General features: G+C 49.2%; 1 protein-coding gene across 8 annotated transcripts in view; it reads right to left on the bottom strand.

The window, feature by feature from the left end:
- Positions 1-3,344: 3,344 nt before the first annotated feature.
- INTS10 (integrator complex subunit 10) overlaps positions 3,345-20,292 on the bottom strand; it is a 32,843-nt gene continuing 15,895 nt past the window's right edge. For 2 of the 8 annotated variants that reach the window (XM_072950140.1, XM_072950145.1), the window contains 8 exons: positions 19,547-19,629; positions 18,683-18,835; positions 15,640-15,748; positions 10,530-10,609; positions 9,583-9,745; positions 8,550-8,643; positions 5,762-5,899; positions 3,345-3,711 (listed from right to left, as the gene is read on the bottom strand). In XM_072950140.1, coding sequence (XP_072806241.1) covers positions 3,555-3,711; positions 5,762-5,899; positions 8,550-8,643; positions 9,583-9,745; positions 10,530-10,609; positions 15,640-15,748; positions 18,683-18,835; positions 19,547-19,629 — 977 coding nt within the window. In that variant the 3' untranslated portion in view covers positions 3,345-3,554. Of the gene's footprint in view, positions 3,802-5,761; positions 5,900-8,549; positions 8,644-9,582; positions 9,746-10,529; positions 10,610-15,639; positions 15,749-18,682; positions 18,836-19,546; positions 19,630-20,292 lie in introns of all 8 variants that reach the window. The other 6 variants (XM_072950141.1, XM_072950143.1, XM_072950144.1 and 3 more) reach the window with 6 other exon arrangements.

Below are 20,292 nucleotides of genomic sequence, written 5' to 3'. Positions count from 1 at the left end.
TTGATTAGACTCTGAATGTCATTTGGCTTGTAAACAGGTACCTCCGCCCAATTCCTGCTCCGCCCAGGAGATGGCTTGTATCAGTTCAACAAATCCCAGGGGAATAGTTGCTCTTGTCAAAGACAAACCAAGCCAGACACTGTTGGCGTAGAGTGTTTAGCGACACAGTAGCAGTGGGGAGGAGGGCCCAGTGTGAACGGAACTACTTTCCAGAAACAAAAGGCTGGAGACTTTCCCGCCACCTTTCAAAAGATTGAAGTGTAGTTGATTACAACGTCCTGTTAGTTTCAGGGGTACAGCAAAGTGATTCAGTTACATACACACACACACACACATATATAAATATATAAGAGTGTGTATATTCTTTTTCAGATTCTTTTCCATTAGAGGTTATTGCAAGGCGAGTGCTGGCTCACTGGTGGGTGGAGTCAGGGTCCTGAAGACTCTGGGGCTGCTGCCCGCCCACTGGCATGTGAAGGCAGATCCTGGGGTTAGTGCCGGCCTGCTGACTGGCAGAGCTGGTTCCTGGAGTCTGACTGCAGGGTCCAGGGACCCCCGAGCTCATTTCAGATCGCTGGTGGAGGTGTGCTGGTTCCTGGCCCAGTTAGGTATGGGGTCCACGGTATCCTGAAGGTTGCGTTGGTCTGCTAGCGGGCAGGGCTGGGTTCCAGCTGGCCCCAGGGCAGGGTCTGGCCTGCTTCTGGAAGACTCGTTCTGCGGGCTACGGGACTGTGGTTTTTCTGCTTCTGGTGTCTGTCCCCTGGTGGGTGAGGCTGGTTTAGAGGCTTCTGCAGGCTTCCTGGTGGAAGGAGCCAGTGCTTGCTGGTGGGTGAGACTGGGTCTTGGCCCTCTGGTAAGCATGGCAGGGTCTAGAGGCATATCCAGAGGCAGCTGTGGGCTTAGGAAGTCTTTAGGCAGCTTGTCTTCTGATGGGTGAGGCAGTATCTCCAGCCAGTTGGTTTTTAGGTGGGAGGCATTCCAGCCCTGGCACCTGCAGGCTGTTGGGGGAAGGCAGGCCTTGGCGCTAATGAGCCAAGCTGGAAGCTGCCAGCAACAGCATTCATGCTGCTGAATTCCCCCAAATATGCCTGCCACTGGTGTCCTTGTCCTCAGGGTGAGCCACAGCCACATCCCCCAACTTCCCTAGGAGACCCTCTAAGACCAGCAGGTAGGTCTGGCCCCGGCTCCTGTCAGATTACTCCTCTTTCCCTGCGTCCCAGTGCACATGGGATTTTCTGTGCACTGTTTACAAGTGTAGCCTCTATTTTATATGAGTGTCCCCTTCCTACCCATCTTGTTGTGGCTCCTTCATGCCGTCAGCTGTAGATCCTTTCTGGTAGGTTCCAGTCTTTTCCATCTATAGTTGCTCTGCAGATGGCTGTGATTCCGAGGTGCCCACGAGAGGAGGTGAGTTCAGGGTCTTTCTGCTCGGACATCTTGGGTGATCTTCCCGGGCTCAAGACGTCGTAAAGGCTGACTGCTCAGGAAAGGGACCGAGGGCTGTGGTGGGGCTGGTCCACGTGACTGGGCCATCTGGGTTCGTTCACTGGCGCTTTTCTGGAGAAGCAAACTTCTGTCCCTGTGCCAGGACACCGTGGTGCAAGTTGAAGCCAGGTCCCCATGGGATTAGGCCCCAATCCTCCCTGGATGTTTGAATTTGAGAGAGAACTCCTTGAGGAAACAGTTCCGGGAGGCAGTTTCATGTCTCATAGAACAGGGGAAGGGTTTATAACTGCCAGCTTTCTAAAGTAACTGCCCTAAGAGGGGGTTCAGGGGCCATCCTCTCATCACTGGGTCTGGACTCGAACAGTGAATTCTCCCGACGGCACGCAGCTTTCTCAGGCAGGCGTTTTCAGGGGGCTGGGGGCATCCTGGGGACACATCTAAAGCTGCTGGAAGGTGAGCTGGACTTTGGCCGTCTCAGTGTGGGGTCTGGACAGACCCTCACATGCCGGCGGTCGGTCGCCCTCTTGCGAGCCCGTCCCGTCTGCACAATTGGTCTGAGTGTCCGTGCTATCCCGTGGCCCTTGCCCTGCAACTCTGCAGAAGCAGTGCCACTGATTGGAGGAAAAGGTTATGAAACCACAAGGTACCAGAGTGTTTAATTTGAGAGCTGTTAGGGGACAACATGCCATGGTGAAAAAACAACAGGATGGTTTAATATTTGTAATTGACTCATGTTACAGCGATAGGCCTTAAAATGAGCTAGTTAAAATAGTTTCTGTAATCAGACATCTATGATTTACATCACCTTAGTGATTTTACTATATCTATAAAAAGGGTCTTATGTAGAAAAGATTCTACAATTTTTAATGCCAAGTAATGAAACTGGGCCCCACAGGCCGACAGAGCCTGGACTAGCAATCCCTGGGCTTGTCCCACACCTGAGACACTGTCACTGCCCGTGGCCTGCTGTCCTGGAGCAAGCGCCCTTTGGTTATTTCCTTTCCTTTTTCTTCTTCTCTGTAGATGCGCAGCCTCCCAGCTCCCAGTGTCCCAGGAACTTGGCTCCTGCTCGGCACGAGCTGGTTGGGACCACTGACCCCGAAATGGAGCCTGCAAGGGGGTCCCATGAATGGCCTCTGACGTCAGGAATCTCCATCCTCTCAGATCACGCTCAGGGTGTCGCTGTGCGTGTGCAGATGCACGGGCACTGGACCCCCATCGCCTCACCCCTCCCCACGTCTGCAACCTACTTACACCCCAAACACGCCAGTCTCCTCACCTGCGCCATGTTGGGCCAGTGGACCTACTTGGGAACAGTAACTCAACAACTCGTTAGCTCTTTCAGTCTTAAATCCCCCTCGAAACTGCTGTTCATGTGATGCTTACCTGATATATTTCGGGAACAGCCGAAAAAAGAAATGAGCCTGACGGCCGACACCAGTCACACACAGAGAGGAGCGAGGTCCCATCCCAGCACATTGCTTTCTGTCTACACCAGCTCGTGGGGGACGTGCCAAGGCCTGTGTTTCCCACGATGACGATGAGGCACAAAGGAATGACCTTGTCCGGTACGGGGCTAGTGAAGGGCCTGTGGAGCCGGGGTGGAAGCCAGGTGTCTGGCTCAGGGCACCCGGGGGACAGCGGCCTGCATGGTGGTGGGGGGGTGCCCCCCTCTCCCTTCCTGGGCAGGACACCCCCCTCCTATGGCACCTTCAGGGGAAGTTCAGTCAAGTTCGTTTCGGCATAAAGGTTTTTGGTATTAAAACGTCCTGAAGGAAAAAGTCTAGCATTACATTGATACGTAATATCTGCCAAAGCCTAACTAGAAGATAAAATCTTGTGATAACAGAAGGAAATGTCTTTTAAAGTAAAGTACAACTTTGGAAACTCCTAAGATGTAAAATTTTTTAAAAATCCCAAATCTAGGATGCTTTTATTTACAAAACAGGTTTGATTTTTTTGTTTTACAAAAGTTACAAAAAGTGACAAAAATAGAACTAGCTTCTCAGACTCTTGGGAACCACTTCTCGGCAGCCAGGGAGCTCAGACTCCGAGGGCCGTCCCTCGCGGAGCAGGGCGTCCCCAGGCTCCGCAGCCCGGCTGGGCCGTCAGGCCAGCGTCTGGAGGAGCAGGACCTTCTCGTTGACGCAGAAGCGGTGCAGGACCAGCATCAGGTTCTCCCCGCAGCGGGACACCTGGCGCTCCATGGCCAGGCGGAAGTCCTCCTTCACGCCCTTGGTGATGCCCCGAGTGACCGTGTGGTGCCTGGGGGCGGCGACAGGGAGACAGACGGGCGGCCCGGTTAGCAGGCCTCCGGGCCGGGGCTCTGGGGCAGGGTCCAGCCTGCCCCAAATCCTAAGTGAAAGATGTAACAAGAAAGGAAAGCTCTCAGCAACCCCCCGACTGCCCGCTCCCTCAGGAGGATCGACCTGGGGCAGCCGCCCTCGCGACGAAGGCTCCACGGGGCGCAGTGCCGCCCGCTCTGCTCGGACCTCCCGCAGCCCTGGCGCCGTGACTCCCGCACAGTCCAGTTACTCTGGGCCGACGGGGTCCAGTCCACACTGGCCCTGACCGCGAGGCCGCAGCGGGGCAGGGAGGCCTGAGCGAGCGTGGCCCGCGGCCTGGGCAGCTCAGAGAGGCTCGGAGAGGCTCGGCCGGTGCACAGCGCCCGGCACAGGCATGTCTCTCCCCGCCATGCCAGGACGGGCCAGCTCCTCCGGGCCGAGCCCACCCGGACTCACGCCTGTCTGAGCAGAAGCGGGAGGAGCTGGGGGCCTGAGACCGCAGTCTGGCACCGGCGGGGAGAGAGAAGTAGGAGCTGCTGGGAGAAGCCTCCTGAGGCCCCGACGCGGTGGCCAAGCCCGGGGACCCGCACGCGGGAGCACTGGCTGCACCCCGAGGGGTGTGCTTCAGAGAAGGAACCACAGAGGAATTCCCAGGAAACTTCAGACACCAGAATGAAGGAAGGAAAAGACAAACCTAGCAAAATTCAGGGGGCTCAGTCAAAGGAAAGGAGCTCTAACCACTAATTCAGGAATTTGTAGCGGCCACCTCCACGCCCCGCCCTACAGCCTAACGTCCCTCACACACAGGGACAGGGGTTTCAAATTAGATTTTTATGTATTGGCTGAAATAAAACAGTTGAAACCAACTCTAAAATGTTTCTTTTTTTTTTGGCAGGGGAAGTAATCAGCTTTATTTACTTATTTATTTTTAGAGGAGGGACCGGGGATGGAGCCCAGGACCCCCGTGCATGCTAAGCACGTGCTCTAGCACTTGAGCTATGCCCTCCCCTCAAAATGTTTTGTTTTGTTTTGTTGTTTTAAAAACCTGAGTTACATAAAATACGTACAACAGAAGTCACAAAGCTGCAATGTAATAGAAGGAAAAAAAAAACCCAGGCCTTTTAGAAGAGCAAGGAGGACACTGGGGTGCCCGTGGACACTTTAAAGAGCTACACAGTGAAACAGCAGTGCCACGGAGAAAACCCTGCTCTCTGTGGACGTTTCCAGTGAAGTCCGGCTGGGTAACTCAGGAGTGAGGACACAGGGTCAGTGAGCCCCAGATGCACCCCCTTCAAGCTGCCCTGACACGCCTGCTGCTCCTGGGGGACCCAGACTACGACCCCTAATGGGAGCCCAGCCTCTGACCAACTGAAAGACACTGGTGTTGCGGATGCTGAGCTCGGGGGCGTGGATGCTCAAAGCACGCCCTCCCCTGGACGCTAGTGGAAATGCAGGAGAACACTGCTGCTCCTGGCCCCAGGGGTTCTGTATGTAAAGAGCAGAACAGCTCAGCTGCACTTCTGTCAGTCTGTCCCTCGGGCACGCTGGGGTGGAGAGAACCAATTCTCTTGAGTGTTTTAAGAACAGGAGAGTAAGTGGGGTCTTCTAGACTACCAAGTCTTTTCAATTCAGAAAGGTGAGGTCTGAAAACACAGGAAAACACTGTGCTGATGCCCAGACCAGACCCCAACACTCGTCACCGCTATGAAAACCCAAGAATAAACATGCACTCAGACTCGGTTTTAGCAGCCTTCCAGAGTTACGACCAACTGCCTTAGGTTCTATCGAAAGAGAATCACACTTCAGTGCCTGAGCTGACGTGCACTTGGCCTCACGGTTTTGTGTAACTTGCGCTATTTCCAGATCCATAATGATTTTTAAATCGAACACAAAAAACACTGGCAACTTATGGAAAAAAATAAGAAAATGTTAACAATATTACAACCAGATGGTTTGCCAAGGAATGCGGAACAAATTAAAAAATTAAATAAAGCATGAAAAAGAGCACTGAGGAACAAAGAGCTGAATACCATGGGCAGGAAAACATGTCGACAAACAGCACACTATGAGCAGGCGTGGCCACGTGGTACCTGTCAGCGGTCTGTATGCTGGGCTGAAGCACAGGTAAGAATTCCTGCTGCAGCAACCCCATGGGAGGGCTAGAAGGCCTTTAAAAAACAGCAAACAGCAGCATTCAAACACCCACACCGACTCAGCCTGCACCGAAACACAACACTCCGAATTCAGTGCATGAGGCCAGGGGCGCCGTCCGGGACCGCCAGCCCCACCAGCCCCCACCCAGCTGCTCCGGGGGGGAGTGGCCCTCTCACCGCAGCCCGCGGGGCCCGTGCACAGGCCTCCCGTCCCCTGTCCCACTGAGACTGCTATAAAAAGCCACCACTGGGGACAGGGATGATGAGATGCCATGGGATGGCCATGGGGAGGGCTCTCAGCTCTCCTCCCGCCTGCGCCAGCCCAGAGAGTAACCCGGGGACTCAGAGGCCCTTCCAAGAGGGCTAGGAAGGCTGGCAATGTTTTCGATAAAGAACGGTTGGGTTTAAATTTGAAAAAGTATCGAGAAAAGGAACAGATGGGGGAATCAAGAGTCTGGGCCCCGCGGCTTGGCGGCGGAATTCTGCAACAGCGGAGATTAGTGCGTTAGCCCGGGGATCGCCTCCGAGAACAGCCTCCTCCACCCCATCTGGGTCTCCACCCCGTTCAGGGCACACACAGGACGGGTTTCCGTCTCACCCAGTCTCAGGCGGCCCAGACGGTGGGAGCATCAGCGTATTTCAAAATACCGAGAGCATCACCTGCAGGTAACCGGCAAGGAGCTCGCCCCGCCGGTCCCTCGGGCCCCTGGTGCCTCGCTCGGCGTTGGTGCCCCACCTGCTGCAGTACGGATGCCACAGCCAGGACAGACCCCCGGCCTTCCCCGGGGGAGGGCGTACACCGCTCACAGCATCGCTGCCACTCAACCAGAGGGCCTGCTGTGGCTTCAGAGCGTCTGTTTGCAACTCAAAGGGGAAAGGAACATACAGTTTTACTCAAGATTCCAATCGCCCCTCAGCAAGCAAGAGCTCCTGGCTCACTCAGGGCATTTCTCCTGCTGCGGTTTCTGCTTAAGGCAGGTGAAAGGTAGGCTTCAAGTAACTTGGGACTCCCACAGTCAGGTCACCAAATAATGGTCCCTAGTCCTGCCTCCCAGCTGATGGAGCAGCAGGTGTCTCAGGAGGCTTACAGGCCATCTCCAGGGATACTATCCGAGCTGGGGCGGGGGGCAGGCACGAACTAGTCCTCCAAAGCCTGGAGTACGGGCTCTGTCCCTGCCCGACCCTCCACGACCCTCTACAGTCACACAGGCTGGGAGTCCAACAGCCCCTGCTTTGACTCCTCATCCTGGGGGCTGTCTGCACGCACCTCACCCTGCAGCTCAATAAAACCTGGCTGAAGAAGAAAGTTCGGTGTCAGGAAGTCTGCGAGTCAATGCCGATTTCTTGACAACCCCCTTTCTCACACTCCCACAGTGAAGCACCGTGCGCGGACGGCTCAACTCGGGTTTAACCCTGAGGAAGTGGAGCTGATTCTACGGAGGCTGTCTCCGTGTTAGGAGAATTTGCGTGGTGAGCGTTAATGGGAATTAAAGAAAAAGCTATTAAAGGTCCATCTGTATATCCGGCCTCAAAACCTAGGAACCACAACACTGAAGGGGTGATCGCGGCTCCCCTATCAAAAACCAATCTTTGTTCCCAAACACCGTTAAGAATATTTTGATCCCGTCATTATCTTCCCCTGGTTTTCATTCCCAGTCCTGGGGAAGACGAGTGTGTCTGGTCCGTCCAAGCCAGCTAAGCGCACAGAGGTCTTCTGCTTTCATTTTAAACGTTTAGAAAATTGAGTGACATTTACACGGTGAGGGACAAGTGCCCGATGGGGCATCGTGCTCCCTACGCTGCAGACCCCTGAGGTTACCGGGCCCCAGAACAGACATCTCCTGCTTTCCCTCTCTTGGCATTTCTAAGACTCTCCAAAGAACAAGACGTGGAGTTCTGCTTTCAACTGAAAACTCGTTCCTTCCGCAAGTGAGGGAAAAAGGAGGACGTTTCAGCCTCAGCAACACTTTCCTCTCACTCACGGTTCGGTCTCCTGCAGTGACCCTGACCCTGACCTTGACCTACAGACGCCCTGGATGTGGAGGACGCGTGAACATCACACCATGCGTGGCGTTTGCAGCACAGAGGATAAACTGTCCAAACTGCAGTGCGTACTGGAGGGCAGAAGCACGGTTTATGAGCTATTTAAAAATCATAAATGGTCACTGACTTCATCCAGGTGTGGGAGGCGTGCCCGGGCCAAGCCCCACCCTCACTCTGGGGCAGGTGCGCTCTCCTGGGAGGCACCCGGTGTAAGCCATGTGGGGCGCTCAGGAGGGCTTCACAGTGAGCTCTGAAAATCCAAGTATAGTTTATACACAGTCTGCAGTTCTTCCTAACGCAGTACCTCTTGAATTAAGCATGGCTCTTCCTAGTTAAAAGCACTCTTCATCTAATCAGAAATTATAGGACCCATCTATAAAGTTCTGGAAAGGAAAAGATACTATGAAAGAGATTTTTGCCTAGTGAATAGCATCAAAACTGATAGAACTGCCCCAATTTACTCAATGTTTTATCAGAAATGCAGGTGAAGAAACGCCAAGTCTTTCAGGAGGATTCCCAGAGTCAGACGGACTCTCACAAACACGGGCCAGGTTTGGATCCCTTTCTACTAAATGTGTGAAAGCTACAGAAATCCACAAACACTTCCCACACTTCCGCTTACTTGATCAGCATCCCCTGGTTGGGGAGTAACTCCAGATGAATCTTCCCGCCTTCCTGAGTTCTCAAGTAGGCGAATTCCTCCAGCATATCGATATCTGCAGGCCAGGTTCAGGGGAACCACGTGGGAAAGCGAGGCGCCCCGTTCTCTCGGAGGAGATGGGCTCGTGGCCAGTGAGCGACCTGCCCACGGCCACCCCACCAACACCTGAAGAGCTGGTCCCGGAACCCGGGCCTGCCGGGTCGCACCCCTGACCACTCCTCCGCCAACCAAACGACCGCGCAAAGAGAACCACGTTTTTCATACAGGTGATGATTAAACAGGTCCTATGCAGTCATAAAGGCAAAACCTTCTGTTTCCTTAAGAAATGGTGCTGTTTCTGCCTCCAACTCCCCTGGCCCCAAAAGGTTAGGAAGTACTGCTCTGGGCGCCTGGACAGGTCCCTGCAACCCAGAAATGATGAATGAAGATAAGCAATGAAGTAAGAACACCAAACCTTCGATTCGAAGGTGGTCTGTCCGTAATAAAGAGTATGAAATACAACACTCCCTCATCATGACAGCAACTGGGGGCTGGGCGGCATCGCTGGGCAGGGGAACTGGGCCAGCCGGGACTGTAGCCACTGACCCAGGGGGCAGCCAGTGCCCCAGGGGAGGCCCCAGGGGCCCCCTTCTCAGATGAAGGCTAGTGAGCGGTTACATTCTGTGGCCCGGCCAGCCCTCTGCACCTGCCAGGACCCTGCCGGCTCTTACTTCAGGCATCCTGGGCACCTTCCTAAGAAGTGGCTGGAGGTGGAAAATGGAACAGGGCTCTCAATACTCCGGATTCCCCTTTGAAGCCTGTTATAACTTTCACAAGATCAACTGCCACAATCCCATTTTTAATCGCCATTCTGTCTCTTTTCCCCCCAAATCAAGGAAACCCTTATTTCTACCCCAAATGGTTCATTCATTTTTGTACCATGCATTCATCCTAAAACAAAAAAATTAAAAATTAAAAAAAAGAATTTCTTATGCTTAAACAAGAAAAAGGATACTTGTAACATAATTGAAAAAATTCTCATACTGGAAATTTCCCTGCTGGCAAATCTTACTGACGGCTTTCAGGAAAAGGGTCTCTCCCCGCGGCCACTCCTGCTGAAGCAGCACGATCACGTGCCCCAGGGCCATGTCGTCCCTGCTGTCTGTGAAAGCTCGCAGCTGCAAGATAGGGGTTTATGCAGACACGGAAGGAAGAGGAAGTCACGGCTGATCTAAACAAACCAAATATCTCTACTCCCCCCCATCAAAAAAAAAAACGCTGTCATATGGAAATGTGGGACAAAGGACACTGGAGTCGGGAGGGAACAAGCAGAAAACGAGCCAGCCTTGCAGACATCACAGCTGGCGGTGAGGAGGGAGGGTCTCTGGGCGCCTCCACGGGCACCTCGGCGGGAGCTGGACGGGCCGAGCTCTGAGTGTGGGAGGGGCTGAGTGGTTCTGGACCACAGATGAGGAAGCCCGCCCACTCTGGGGCTCTGCTACCCCCACTCCCCCTGCAGCCGAGGCCTGGCAAGCCTTCAGGTCGTGAGGCCCTCCCAGCTCTGCTGGGCCTGGGCACGTGCCCATCCGAGTGCCGTATCATCACGGTCATTAACTCACCTTCCTCTCTGAGCCCAACAGTACTTGCGTCCCCTTCTTCTGGAGCTAATGCACTCTGACTCGTATGCTGACTCATGAAACACCAATGGAGCACTACCCCGGGCCAGGCTGTCTGTGCATCCGTCCCACGTGCTCTAAACCTCTCAGGGATGGGGTCCTCTCCTCCTCATCTCTGCCCAGCGTATCTGCTAATTCCTAGCCCTGTGCTGTCCTCGCCACACCAGCCTGGGCTTTCAAAGGACCGAACTAGCGTTCGTGCTCAAGGCTCTTGATTTAAGTCATTCCAGATCATCGGAAAAAGTCTAAATTGAATTCCTTTCACACGAGTCAATTTGAGGCTTACCTTGAAACAAGCTAACATTAAATGCAGGCAGTAGGGCATGATAGCCTTGCTGGTACAGGGGAGAAGCTTCAGATCTGAACCTAACAAAAGTCCACAATGTGCTCGTTAGTGGCAAAGAAAAGCTTTGAAAAGCAGACGTTTAAGATGCTTTCCTTAAAAAAGAAAAAAGAGGGATAAGTAGCAATCATATGATCTCATATACAGTTAAACCAAAATTATATTTAGAGGAGGTGAAATTGGTTTTTGAGTCGTCTCTGGATTTCATTTCTCAACCTAAAGCTGCTTCACATTTGAAATATACAGAAAATGACAGAAAATGTTACAAACACGACTGTGCTTAACACTCAGCTTTATAAAATGTTGATATTTGCTTTATATTTTTATTATGTCTTTTATGTCTTTTTTTTAAGGGGGGGTAGTTAGGTTTGTTATTTTTTAACAGAGGGACTGGGAATTGAACCCAGGACCTCGTGCATGCTAAGCATACGCTCTACCACCGAGCTGTACCCTCCCCTCCCTCGACATTTGCTTTAGTTTGCAAAGATTTCAATATAAAGTGCCACAAATTCAGTTCACCTCTCATGTTCCTCTCCTCCCTCCCCTGAGGTGACTGCTATTCAGAATGTGGGGTATACACAGGAGTGATAAACCCCACACAGGAATTTTTTTTTTTTTTTCCAAATGAAGTATAGTCGGTTTACAACGCTGTGTCAATTTCTGGCGCACAGCATAATGCTTCAGTCATCTATATACCTACATATATTCCTTTTCATATTCTTTTTCACTGTAGGTTACTACAACATATTGAATAGTGTTCCCGTGCTATACAGTGGGTCGCTGCTGTTCACCTATTTCATATCTAGCAGTCAGTATCTGCAAATCTCGAACCCTGATTTTTCCCTTCCCACCCCTTTTTCCCCTCTGGTAACCATGTTGGTTTTCTATGTCTGTGAGTCCGTTTCTGCTTTGTAAATGAGTTCAACTGTAACACAGGGATTTTTATTCATACACCCCCAAGAGAGAGGTTTTGCATGTTTCCAGCCTATTGCATAAACGGCATCACAGCGAACGTATCCTTCCGCAGGTTGCTTCTGATAGTACCTGTGGCTTCCACTGGTTTCCAACATGACAGTGCTCTGTTGGTTACCCAGCCCACAACTGACCTGTCTGTTCTTTTATGGTGAACACGGAGATTTCCAAATTTTCACTATTACAAACGGTGCTGAAATAGACATTATTATGGATATTTTCTTGTGCACTTGTGGAAAAAACTTTAAAGGCTGTTTTTCAAACCAAGACTTAATCTTTTCCCTTACAGTGTTTGCTCTTTATATCCTAAGTTCTTCTCTACCCCAAAGGCAAGAAGTAGCAAGAAATAAATGCACTTTTCGCAAGGGGGGTCCTGTGCACACACGCTCACGTGTTTATACAGCTGACCCCTGAACACGGGTTTGAACTGCACGTGTCCACTTCTATGCAAGTTTTTAAAAAAAATGTACGTACTCCCTGCATTTTCACTTTACAGATCCTTAAATTCACTTAGCTGGGGGGTAAGGTCTGTGTGGGATTAGAGATCACACATGTGGAATCAAAAGAATGAGAGTTTGATCTTGTAATAACCTGTAATGAAAAAGAGTATGAATATGAACCTATGCATATGCATGACTGGGATATGATGCTGTACACTAGAAACTGACACATCGTAACTGACTACATGCCAATTAAAAAAATTTCAAAAAAAAAAAGATCTAGGGTTTGAGCCCTGATTCTGTCCAGTGTTTCAGCTTCCTGCGCTGGGGTGAGTCACTCCACAGTTTCTTTTGTTTTTGATGTAGAGAGAGATGTGTGAGGATTTTCAACTACTGGGGTGAGGCGGATGAGGGGGGAGTCTGAGTTCCTGGGTTAAACCTCACATTGTTCAAGGGTCAACTGTATACTTAAAGCAAATATTTGTAAATGAAATTTCCCCTTTTTACTTAAGGTACATTCATCTTAGTTAACAGTGTTAACAGTCTGTTTCATTAAGAAAGAAATTTCCTGGTTGAAATTCAGGACCAACACTTGGAAATCACTCATCCAAGGTCTATACCCAGAAGCATCACATAAGCAAGAGGTAAGATGCTCTGTTTGGCTCTGCTAAGCTGGTCTCCATGGTGACCATACAACTGCGCACCGCCCTGAGAACGTGGGCCATGTGCGTTTTCACACCCTGACTGTCAACCCAGCCACTCCTTACTCTCCGCATCCTAGTGTCAAGCAGTAGCTCTTCACTTTAATCAGAATTTCCCGCCTTACTAAGAGGTGGGGAATCTTTCCAAATAGTTTTTGGCCCTTTGGATTTCTCCTTCTGTGACTATATTGTTCACATTTTTGCCCACTTTGGGGGGGAGTGTTTTTCACTAATTTTAAGGAGCTCTTTCAAAATTCTGTACACTAAGTTTTTGTTGAATACATGAGGCGCTGGACAATTTTCTTATCGTGTATGGCTTATCTTTTCCCTTTGATCATACTGTCTTTGGTTGGTATTTTCATCTCAACATAAGCAAATTCACTCATCTTTTATGCTTTGTGCTCTCTGTGGCCTAAGTCCTTCTCTAATGAGACGGCATTAAGTTTTTCTTCATTTTTCTCCTGAAAGTTTAGAAGTTTTAGTTTTCATATTCAAATCTTAAAAATGTAAAGGGTTTTTGTGTAGTACGAAGAAGGTATCTCTTTTTTGTTTGTTTTTACATTCGGATCATCAGTTGTAATGCTACCACTTACGGGATAGGTTCATTCGCCCCACTGACCTGTAACGCCACCTGCTTCTTGGCTCTCCATTTCCCGCTGGTCGGTACTGCGCTTTAAAGTAAGTCCTTATGCCAGTTAGGTCAGGTCTTACCCACCTGATCTGTTTCTGTTCCACAGAAATAATTTTTGAAGGGGTCTGGGTTGTACGTTCCTAACCTTTTGTTATGGGAAATCTCAAGCATGTAAAGAGTAAACAGAATAGTACAACGAACTCCCATGTACCTCAAAAAGCTTCAATGACTATCAAAACTGTCATGCTTTTGACTTCTGGAAAGCTTTTAGTGTCCTAAGAAACCTGCCACAAAGATATGTCCTTCTAAAAGTGTTAGTTAGCGTTTAGCTTTCCCATTTGGCCTCTTCCGGCCCCAGTTAATTTCTGTGAATCCTGTGAGGCAGGGGCCGAGGAGCCTCGGCCTTCCCCACGAAAATCCTGGGTTTAGCACGACTTGCTGAAAAGGTTTTGCTTTCTCCACCGAACTACTTTGGTGTCGTGACTGGAAACCACTGGCCCGTACTTCCGCGGGTCTGTTTCTGGGTTCTCCACTCTTCTGCCAGTACTCTCTAGGTATCAGCAGTGAGTCCTGTGAGGCAGGGTAGCTTGTCCACTTCTGTTCTTTTTCAGAACTGTTTTAGCTGTTCTAGATTGTATTTCCATAAAAATTTTAGAATCAGCTGGTCAATTTCCACCAAAAAAAAAAAAAAGTCAGGATTCTCATTGGGATTGTGCGGAATACTGCAGAGACATCTGGGGGAGAACTGGTACCCTAACAGTAATGAGTCTCCTGACCTACAAACGTGATTCTGCACATCGTCCATTAAATTTATCCCTAAGTGTTTTGGGGTTTGATGTAATTCCATTTGGAGATTCTTTCGGCTTTTCTACGTAGCCAAATATATAGCTGTGAATAAAGATGGTTATTTTTCAACCTCTATTCCTTTTTCCTGCCCATAGTATGGGCTAGAATCTCCAGTATGTGGACTTGAGGCGCTGTTCTGTTGCTGGTCTTGGGAAAAGCATTCGACATTTTTCACAGTTAAGTGCGATACTGAGGAAGTTTCCTCCTACTTCAGTTGGCTAAGTTTTTGCTCATGAATGGTAAGCGCGGACATAACTGAATTCTGCCTGCATTTATTCGGGCAATCTTACGATGCTGCTCTGCTAATCTGCTGATGACGTGAACTGCAGTGGAGGACTTCCCCGTGTTAAACCTGGTCGTATGTCCGCTCGCGTTCTGTTAGGAACGGTGGCACCTGTGTTCCTGGTGGACACCGGGCTTTACCGTTCATTTCCCGTAATGTTCCTGTTTGGTTTTGCTTTTACGGTTATGCTGGGCCTAAAAACTGAAGTGGGAAGTGTTCCCTCTTCCTCTATTTTCTCAAAAAAAAAATGTGTACAGGGTTGGAGTTATTTCTTCCCACATCTTAGACAAGATTCACCAGTGAAGCTATTTCGACCTGGAGTTTTCTCTGTGGGAAAGTTTTCGATAACAAACTTAATTTCTTTGATAGACATAGAACACTGAGATTTTCTGTTGCATTTTGTGCCAGTTTTGCTAAGTTGTGTTTTTCAAGGAATTTGTCCATTTCACCTAAATTGCTGAATTTATTGCATGAAGTTATTCGTGACTTAACTTTCTGACTGTCCTTCTGATTATACTTGGATCTGGAGTGACAATCCCTCTTTCCTTCCTGAGGTGGGTAATTTGTGGTCATAAGAGCCTGATCTTGTTAGGGGCTCATCAATTTCATCAGTTTCCTTTCAAAAAATCTACTTTATTAGTTTCCTCTGTTTTGTTTCCTAATTCATTAATTTCTGCTCTTTATTATTCCCCGTTTTCTACTTTGCTGGGGCTTAACAGCTTCGCTTTTTCTAACTTTCAAGGTGGACCTTAAGATCAGAGACAGTGGGTCTTCCTTCTTCTCTTATAAAGCGTTACAACTCAGTTTACACAGTTCTTCCAAGCAATGAGCAACTTGAGCACCTTGAGGTGAAGCTCAAATCAGCCCAGGAGGGAGATGCTGACAGACCCGTCTTAACTAATCATCTTCAAGTTTTCCTAGAATTGGTAAAGATGGGAAAAGGAGTTCACCCAGATTCTCAAAGAAAGAACAAATGCAGAAGAGAACCCTGGAAGAAAGACAGAGTCACGGCTACTTGTGACATCACAGCTGAGAAGCAGCGTGGCGGGCAATTCGCTGCTTCTATGATCTGTCAGGCCCTGGGGTCACAAGTGGCATCTTGTAAGGAACCACAGAAGATTTCCCAGCCTTGGGCCCTATATCTGTTTTTACAAAATAAAAATAAAACTTGTCACTGTACCTTTTCTAAACTTGGGCTTTACTTTTGAGGGTTCTTCTTGTGGTTTGCCTCCATCTTGGATGGGGAGGACCATGTGGCACATCAAATCAAGGACTTTCTCGCACGTCATCTGGAGCAGACAAGAGCAAAAGAAACCACATGAAGTTTCTGACTGAAACCAAATCTACGTGACACTAAGACACTGGCAGCATGTAGCGGGGTGATCTGCACGGGGCTGGGGCACTGGGGCCTCCGGACCCCGTGTGACCATCACTGTCTGCTCGACAGCGAATGGAGAAAAATAACCAAGATTAAACCTACGTACTAGACCATTCAGGGAACCGTAACTCAATTCTTTGCTGTTAAAAAACAAAAGAACAAAACAAAAATTCATCAAGTTTTATCTAAACCACCAAGGTAACAGCAGAAAGGCATCCAGAAGAAGCATGTCCCCATCTTAAAGACATTTACTAGCTCACTGAATAAAAATTCACAAAGTGGGACATATGGTAGAGGGGTAAATGGTATGTTTAGAGAACAATTTAAAAAGAACTAGAAATACACAGGCTAAACAGGAAACGTTTCAGGCAGGAAGGTTAGCCGGATCTCGGCTTTGGAGGGGGAAAGGGTTTGCAATGTAGAAAAGAGGAAAAAGGGTCTTCAAAAGGAGGAGAGAAAGATGCGGGGAAGGCTGCGTTCTGGTTTTGGGGGTTCACTGGAGGGAAAGGGGGCGTGATTTAGGAAACAGGTGTGAACCTGGACTGATGACAGATTTGCTAGTGGGTAAGAGGGGCCCCAGGGCCACACTGAGCAGTGTGGTCCCGACCCACAGAGAAGAAGGCACCTTCAGTCTCCCCATCAAATTCCAGTGGTGACGGTCAGAGGTCAGAGTCCGCCCAGGGAGCACCCTCTGTGTGCCAGGCACAACCGCCTCCTATCCCCATTTTACACCCGTGTTTCCCAACCTTTTTCACATCTTAGCACGTTCAGAAAATGCTATTTGTAAGGCTGCTCAGAGATGGCAGCACGTGATCCAGGGCTTCAGCTGCCCCGAGGCCGAGGGGTCAGAATCTCGGCACATCTAGAACCCACTCGTGGCCCTGGGCTTGTGAGGTTCCAGCTTTGGGAGGTGGCAGCTGAGTAGGTAAGAACTTGAACCCTGGACTCAGACGGCCTTGTCGGGTATCCTGCCCCATGTCAGAGCCAGTAGGGGTGGGGCCGGGAGTTAACTCAGAACCATATCCTACGACGCCCAGCTCCAGCCAACCGTTCCTGTAAGCCTATCCTTGAGGACACGGGCCCCAGTGAAACCAGCCTTCTGCACCATTAATATAGGATTTGTACCATTAAATTACCATTAATATTGGATTTTTAACTATTTTATATAAATACCCGCACTTTTCTCTCCAACTCAAAGGACATGTCATTGAATGCAGGGCTCCCCCGGGCCCACACCCTCCTCGTGCCCCCCGCCCGAGCACACAGCTCAACTCAGGGCACCCAGGAGGCCAATACTTCAATTAAGTGGAGGGATGACAGCAGTATTTTAGAGCAGTGACCGTAATTTATAGGGTTGGAAAAGAGGTTCCAGGCAACAAACTCGGTTAAAAGCCATGGGTTAGAGTGGTGGCAGTGGAAGCAAAAGCCACGGCACCAGAATTAGCGGTGCCATCCCGGAAGGGTCAAAGGGATCAGCTCGAGTGGGAGCCCCACAGGACCTGACAGCTTGTGTCTGAGGCCCAAGAACTAAGGAAATGCACATGAGGACAGGATGAGCTCCAGCTGAAGATGGGCAGTGAGACTCCGGGATCACATAAGGTAGAAACTGAGGATGAAGGCCTGGCAGCGATCCACTCAGAGCAGGTGCCCGAAGCCCTCGGAGAGAACGAGTTTGCAGAGATGACCCAACCTACCGGCCTATTCCCTGTTCCCTGCTAAGGTGCGGACCAGAGGGCCGTGGGCAGCTAACTCTGTGTGATGTGTGTGTTACCTTTGTGGGTAAGTATGTGCTCCCTTACATTCTCAGAAGGAATTAATAGAAACTTCAAATGATGTACCTGGTTGACGACATAAAGGGTGGTAGAAAGCATGTCAGTTTTCAGTGGACACACTTTACATACTTGCTAAATGTTTCTTTCTCAAAATCATCATGGCAAAATGAATCACATTTCAAAGTTCATGTTAAAAAAAATCTAACTTAGTGATCAACTTAACGTACAGAGAGATGAGAAGAAATCCAAGTTTGTGTGTTAGGTCGTGGTTTTGAACTGACCCAGGAACTGTGTACAAAGACCATGCTGACGACCCTCACTGAGCGCAGACGTTTACTGCGGACGGGGGTGCGCCCGCCCCTGCGGCAGGAGGGGCTCACGGCGCGGAGGAGCCAGGCTGTCGCACGCCTGCTCCTGCAGCACCCTGGGGAGGTGCTGTTTCCCCGTAAAAAGAGAACGTGACGTTCAGATAAGCTGTCGGGAGTCTGCTTCCCAGTTGGTGAAGGCCTCTCTGTCCAGGTACCACGGGGCTGACTCCACTCTAAAGGGATTCCCGGCAAGGAAGTAAAAAGCACCCTCCAGCAGACGGAACAAGGAGCAGGCAGTGCGAACAGTATGGAAGCCTTTATTTTGCGGTTGGCTTTATTCCCTTGATAACTATGTAAGTTTGAAAAGCTAAAGCTCTAGTTTGTTCTTAGAAACAAGGATCAGTATATATATGTAAACTGAAACAAATGTGCAGTGTACTGTATGTATTTACATGCAATATAATGTGCAGGTGCAGTCCAGCTATAATAATTCTACCTTTCTACCTAATACAACAAAAAAGGTTAAAAAAAAAAAAAGGGAAAGAAAAGTATGGAAGCCTAATTTCAGGAAGATGTTGTGTTGTAAGGAGGAAATGAAACAAAATCATCCAGATTTTCACCAGTAGATTGGGTGGTAAAGTCGAGGCAGATGATCAAGTTTTAAGTAAACATGTAAGGAATTAAAAAGCCACTCAGGGCGTAGGAGGAAGCCCCGGGGTGGCTGAGCACACCTGCAGGTCCCCGTGCTCGGCACCCAGTACTCACTCTGTACTCCCCCAGAGCGAAGTGGCAGGTGGCCAGCTGGATGAGCGCCCTCTGATGCTCCAAGGTCCCCTGTCCCGAGATCTGCGGCTGAGGGACTGATCCCTGGAGAGCTGCAAAGTGATGCAGGCTGGCTATGGCCTTTTTATACTGACCCTTGGAAGTCACAGCAGCAAGGAGGGAAAAACTGCCATTAAAAAAAGAAATCTCTGACCTAATTAAGCAACTTGCAAGCAAGTACAAATCAGGACCTCTGTGTAATCAGGGAGAAAGAGGAGACTTAGCAACAGAGCCAAACCAGTTTGGTTAAAGCAAGATGGAGGGTCTGTATGGAAGTACTTCATAAATACAAAATACTAAATAAAATAACATCAGCCCTTTGATAAAGGACATCCTGGATACACCATTTCTTCGTAAATATTTTACTATGATACCACCTCTCCTTCCTGAAGGCTGGAGGCCGCACCTTGTCCACTCAACAAGAGGCTGGAAGCCCTTGTCTTCTTACTAAACCCTCTCTCCCTTCTAGGTCTGAGCACCTTGAGGACAGCAGAGCCAGGCAGAAGGACCCCACCAGGGCAGAGAGGAGGGGTGAGGAGTGTCCACCTTTTACTGAAAAGGAAAACTCTTACTTCTACAGAGGAGTGTGACTGGACACCCCAAAAGCAACACAGAAGATGTGGCCTTGTCGTTTGGAGTTATTCTGACATGAAAGTGGACCACGATCTCATCCCCACTGAAGACAGAGCATTTGCCCTTGGAGGGTGGACCAGTCCACGGAGGGCACATACACCCCTCCACGCTGAAAATGCTTGCAGTAACAAGGGGCCTGTCCAGACACAGGGACTTAGACACACATCACTCTACCTGATAGATGATCATATCATTCAGGAAGATTCTCAGCCAGAGCCAAGTATCCGTCTTCCACGCCAGACAAATTCTTGTAAACTCTGAGCAAGAATTCAAAAGCAAACTTACCAAAAACATGAAACACAAGCAGAGAATAAAACTGACAAACCCATCAAGAGAACAATGTTCAGAGAGACAAATTACCAAAAAACGGAAGGAACTTTAGGCTTTGGTTTCTAAAACAATGGTCTAGTGGGGAGGGTACAGCTGCAGAACTATAAATGGCAGAGCACGTGCTCAGCACGCACAAGGTCCTGAGTTCAATCCCTGGTAACTCCTCTAAAAATAAATACACAAGTAAACCTAATTACCTCCCTACCTCCCCCCTCCAAAAAACAAACAATGGTCTAGACTTTCAATTAGACAGGAAAGTTACAATAGGATACCTCCCAGTCGCGCATGAGCAGTAGTTTCATCAGGCATCGGTATTCACTAAGCACATAGCATATGCTAAGAGCTATGAAAAACGCTTTTCACACATTACTCACTTATCTTTTGAACTACTTTGTCTTCACTCAGTTAGAATAATAAATACATGACACTAAGAGTTTCACTTTTTTTAAAAAGTCAATTTATAACTAAAGAAAAAAAAAATCCTCTCCAAAAGCCACACACCTGCTCTCAATTCGAGGTGTGACAAGGAGAAACCGAATGATGTGATGTTTACTTAGAAAATGTGACATGATGCATCAGACAAGGGCTCT

Source organism: Vicugna pacos, chromosome 26 (genome assembly GCF_048564905.1).
Source record: "Vicugna pacos chromosome 26, VicPac4, whole genome shotgun sequence".
NCBI classification, from domain to species: Eukaryota; Metazoa; Chordata; class Mammalia; order Artiodactyla; family Camelidae; genus Vicugna; species Vicugna pacos.
The sequence above is the reverse complement of the archived record's forward strand: the minus strand, read 5'-3'. Positions and strand labels throughout refer to the sequence as shown.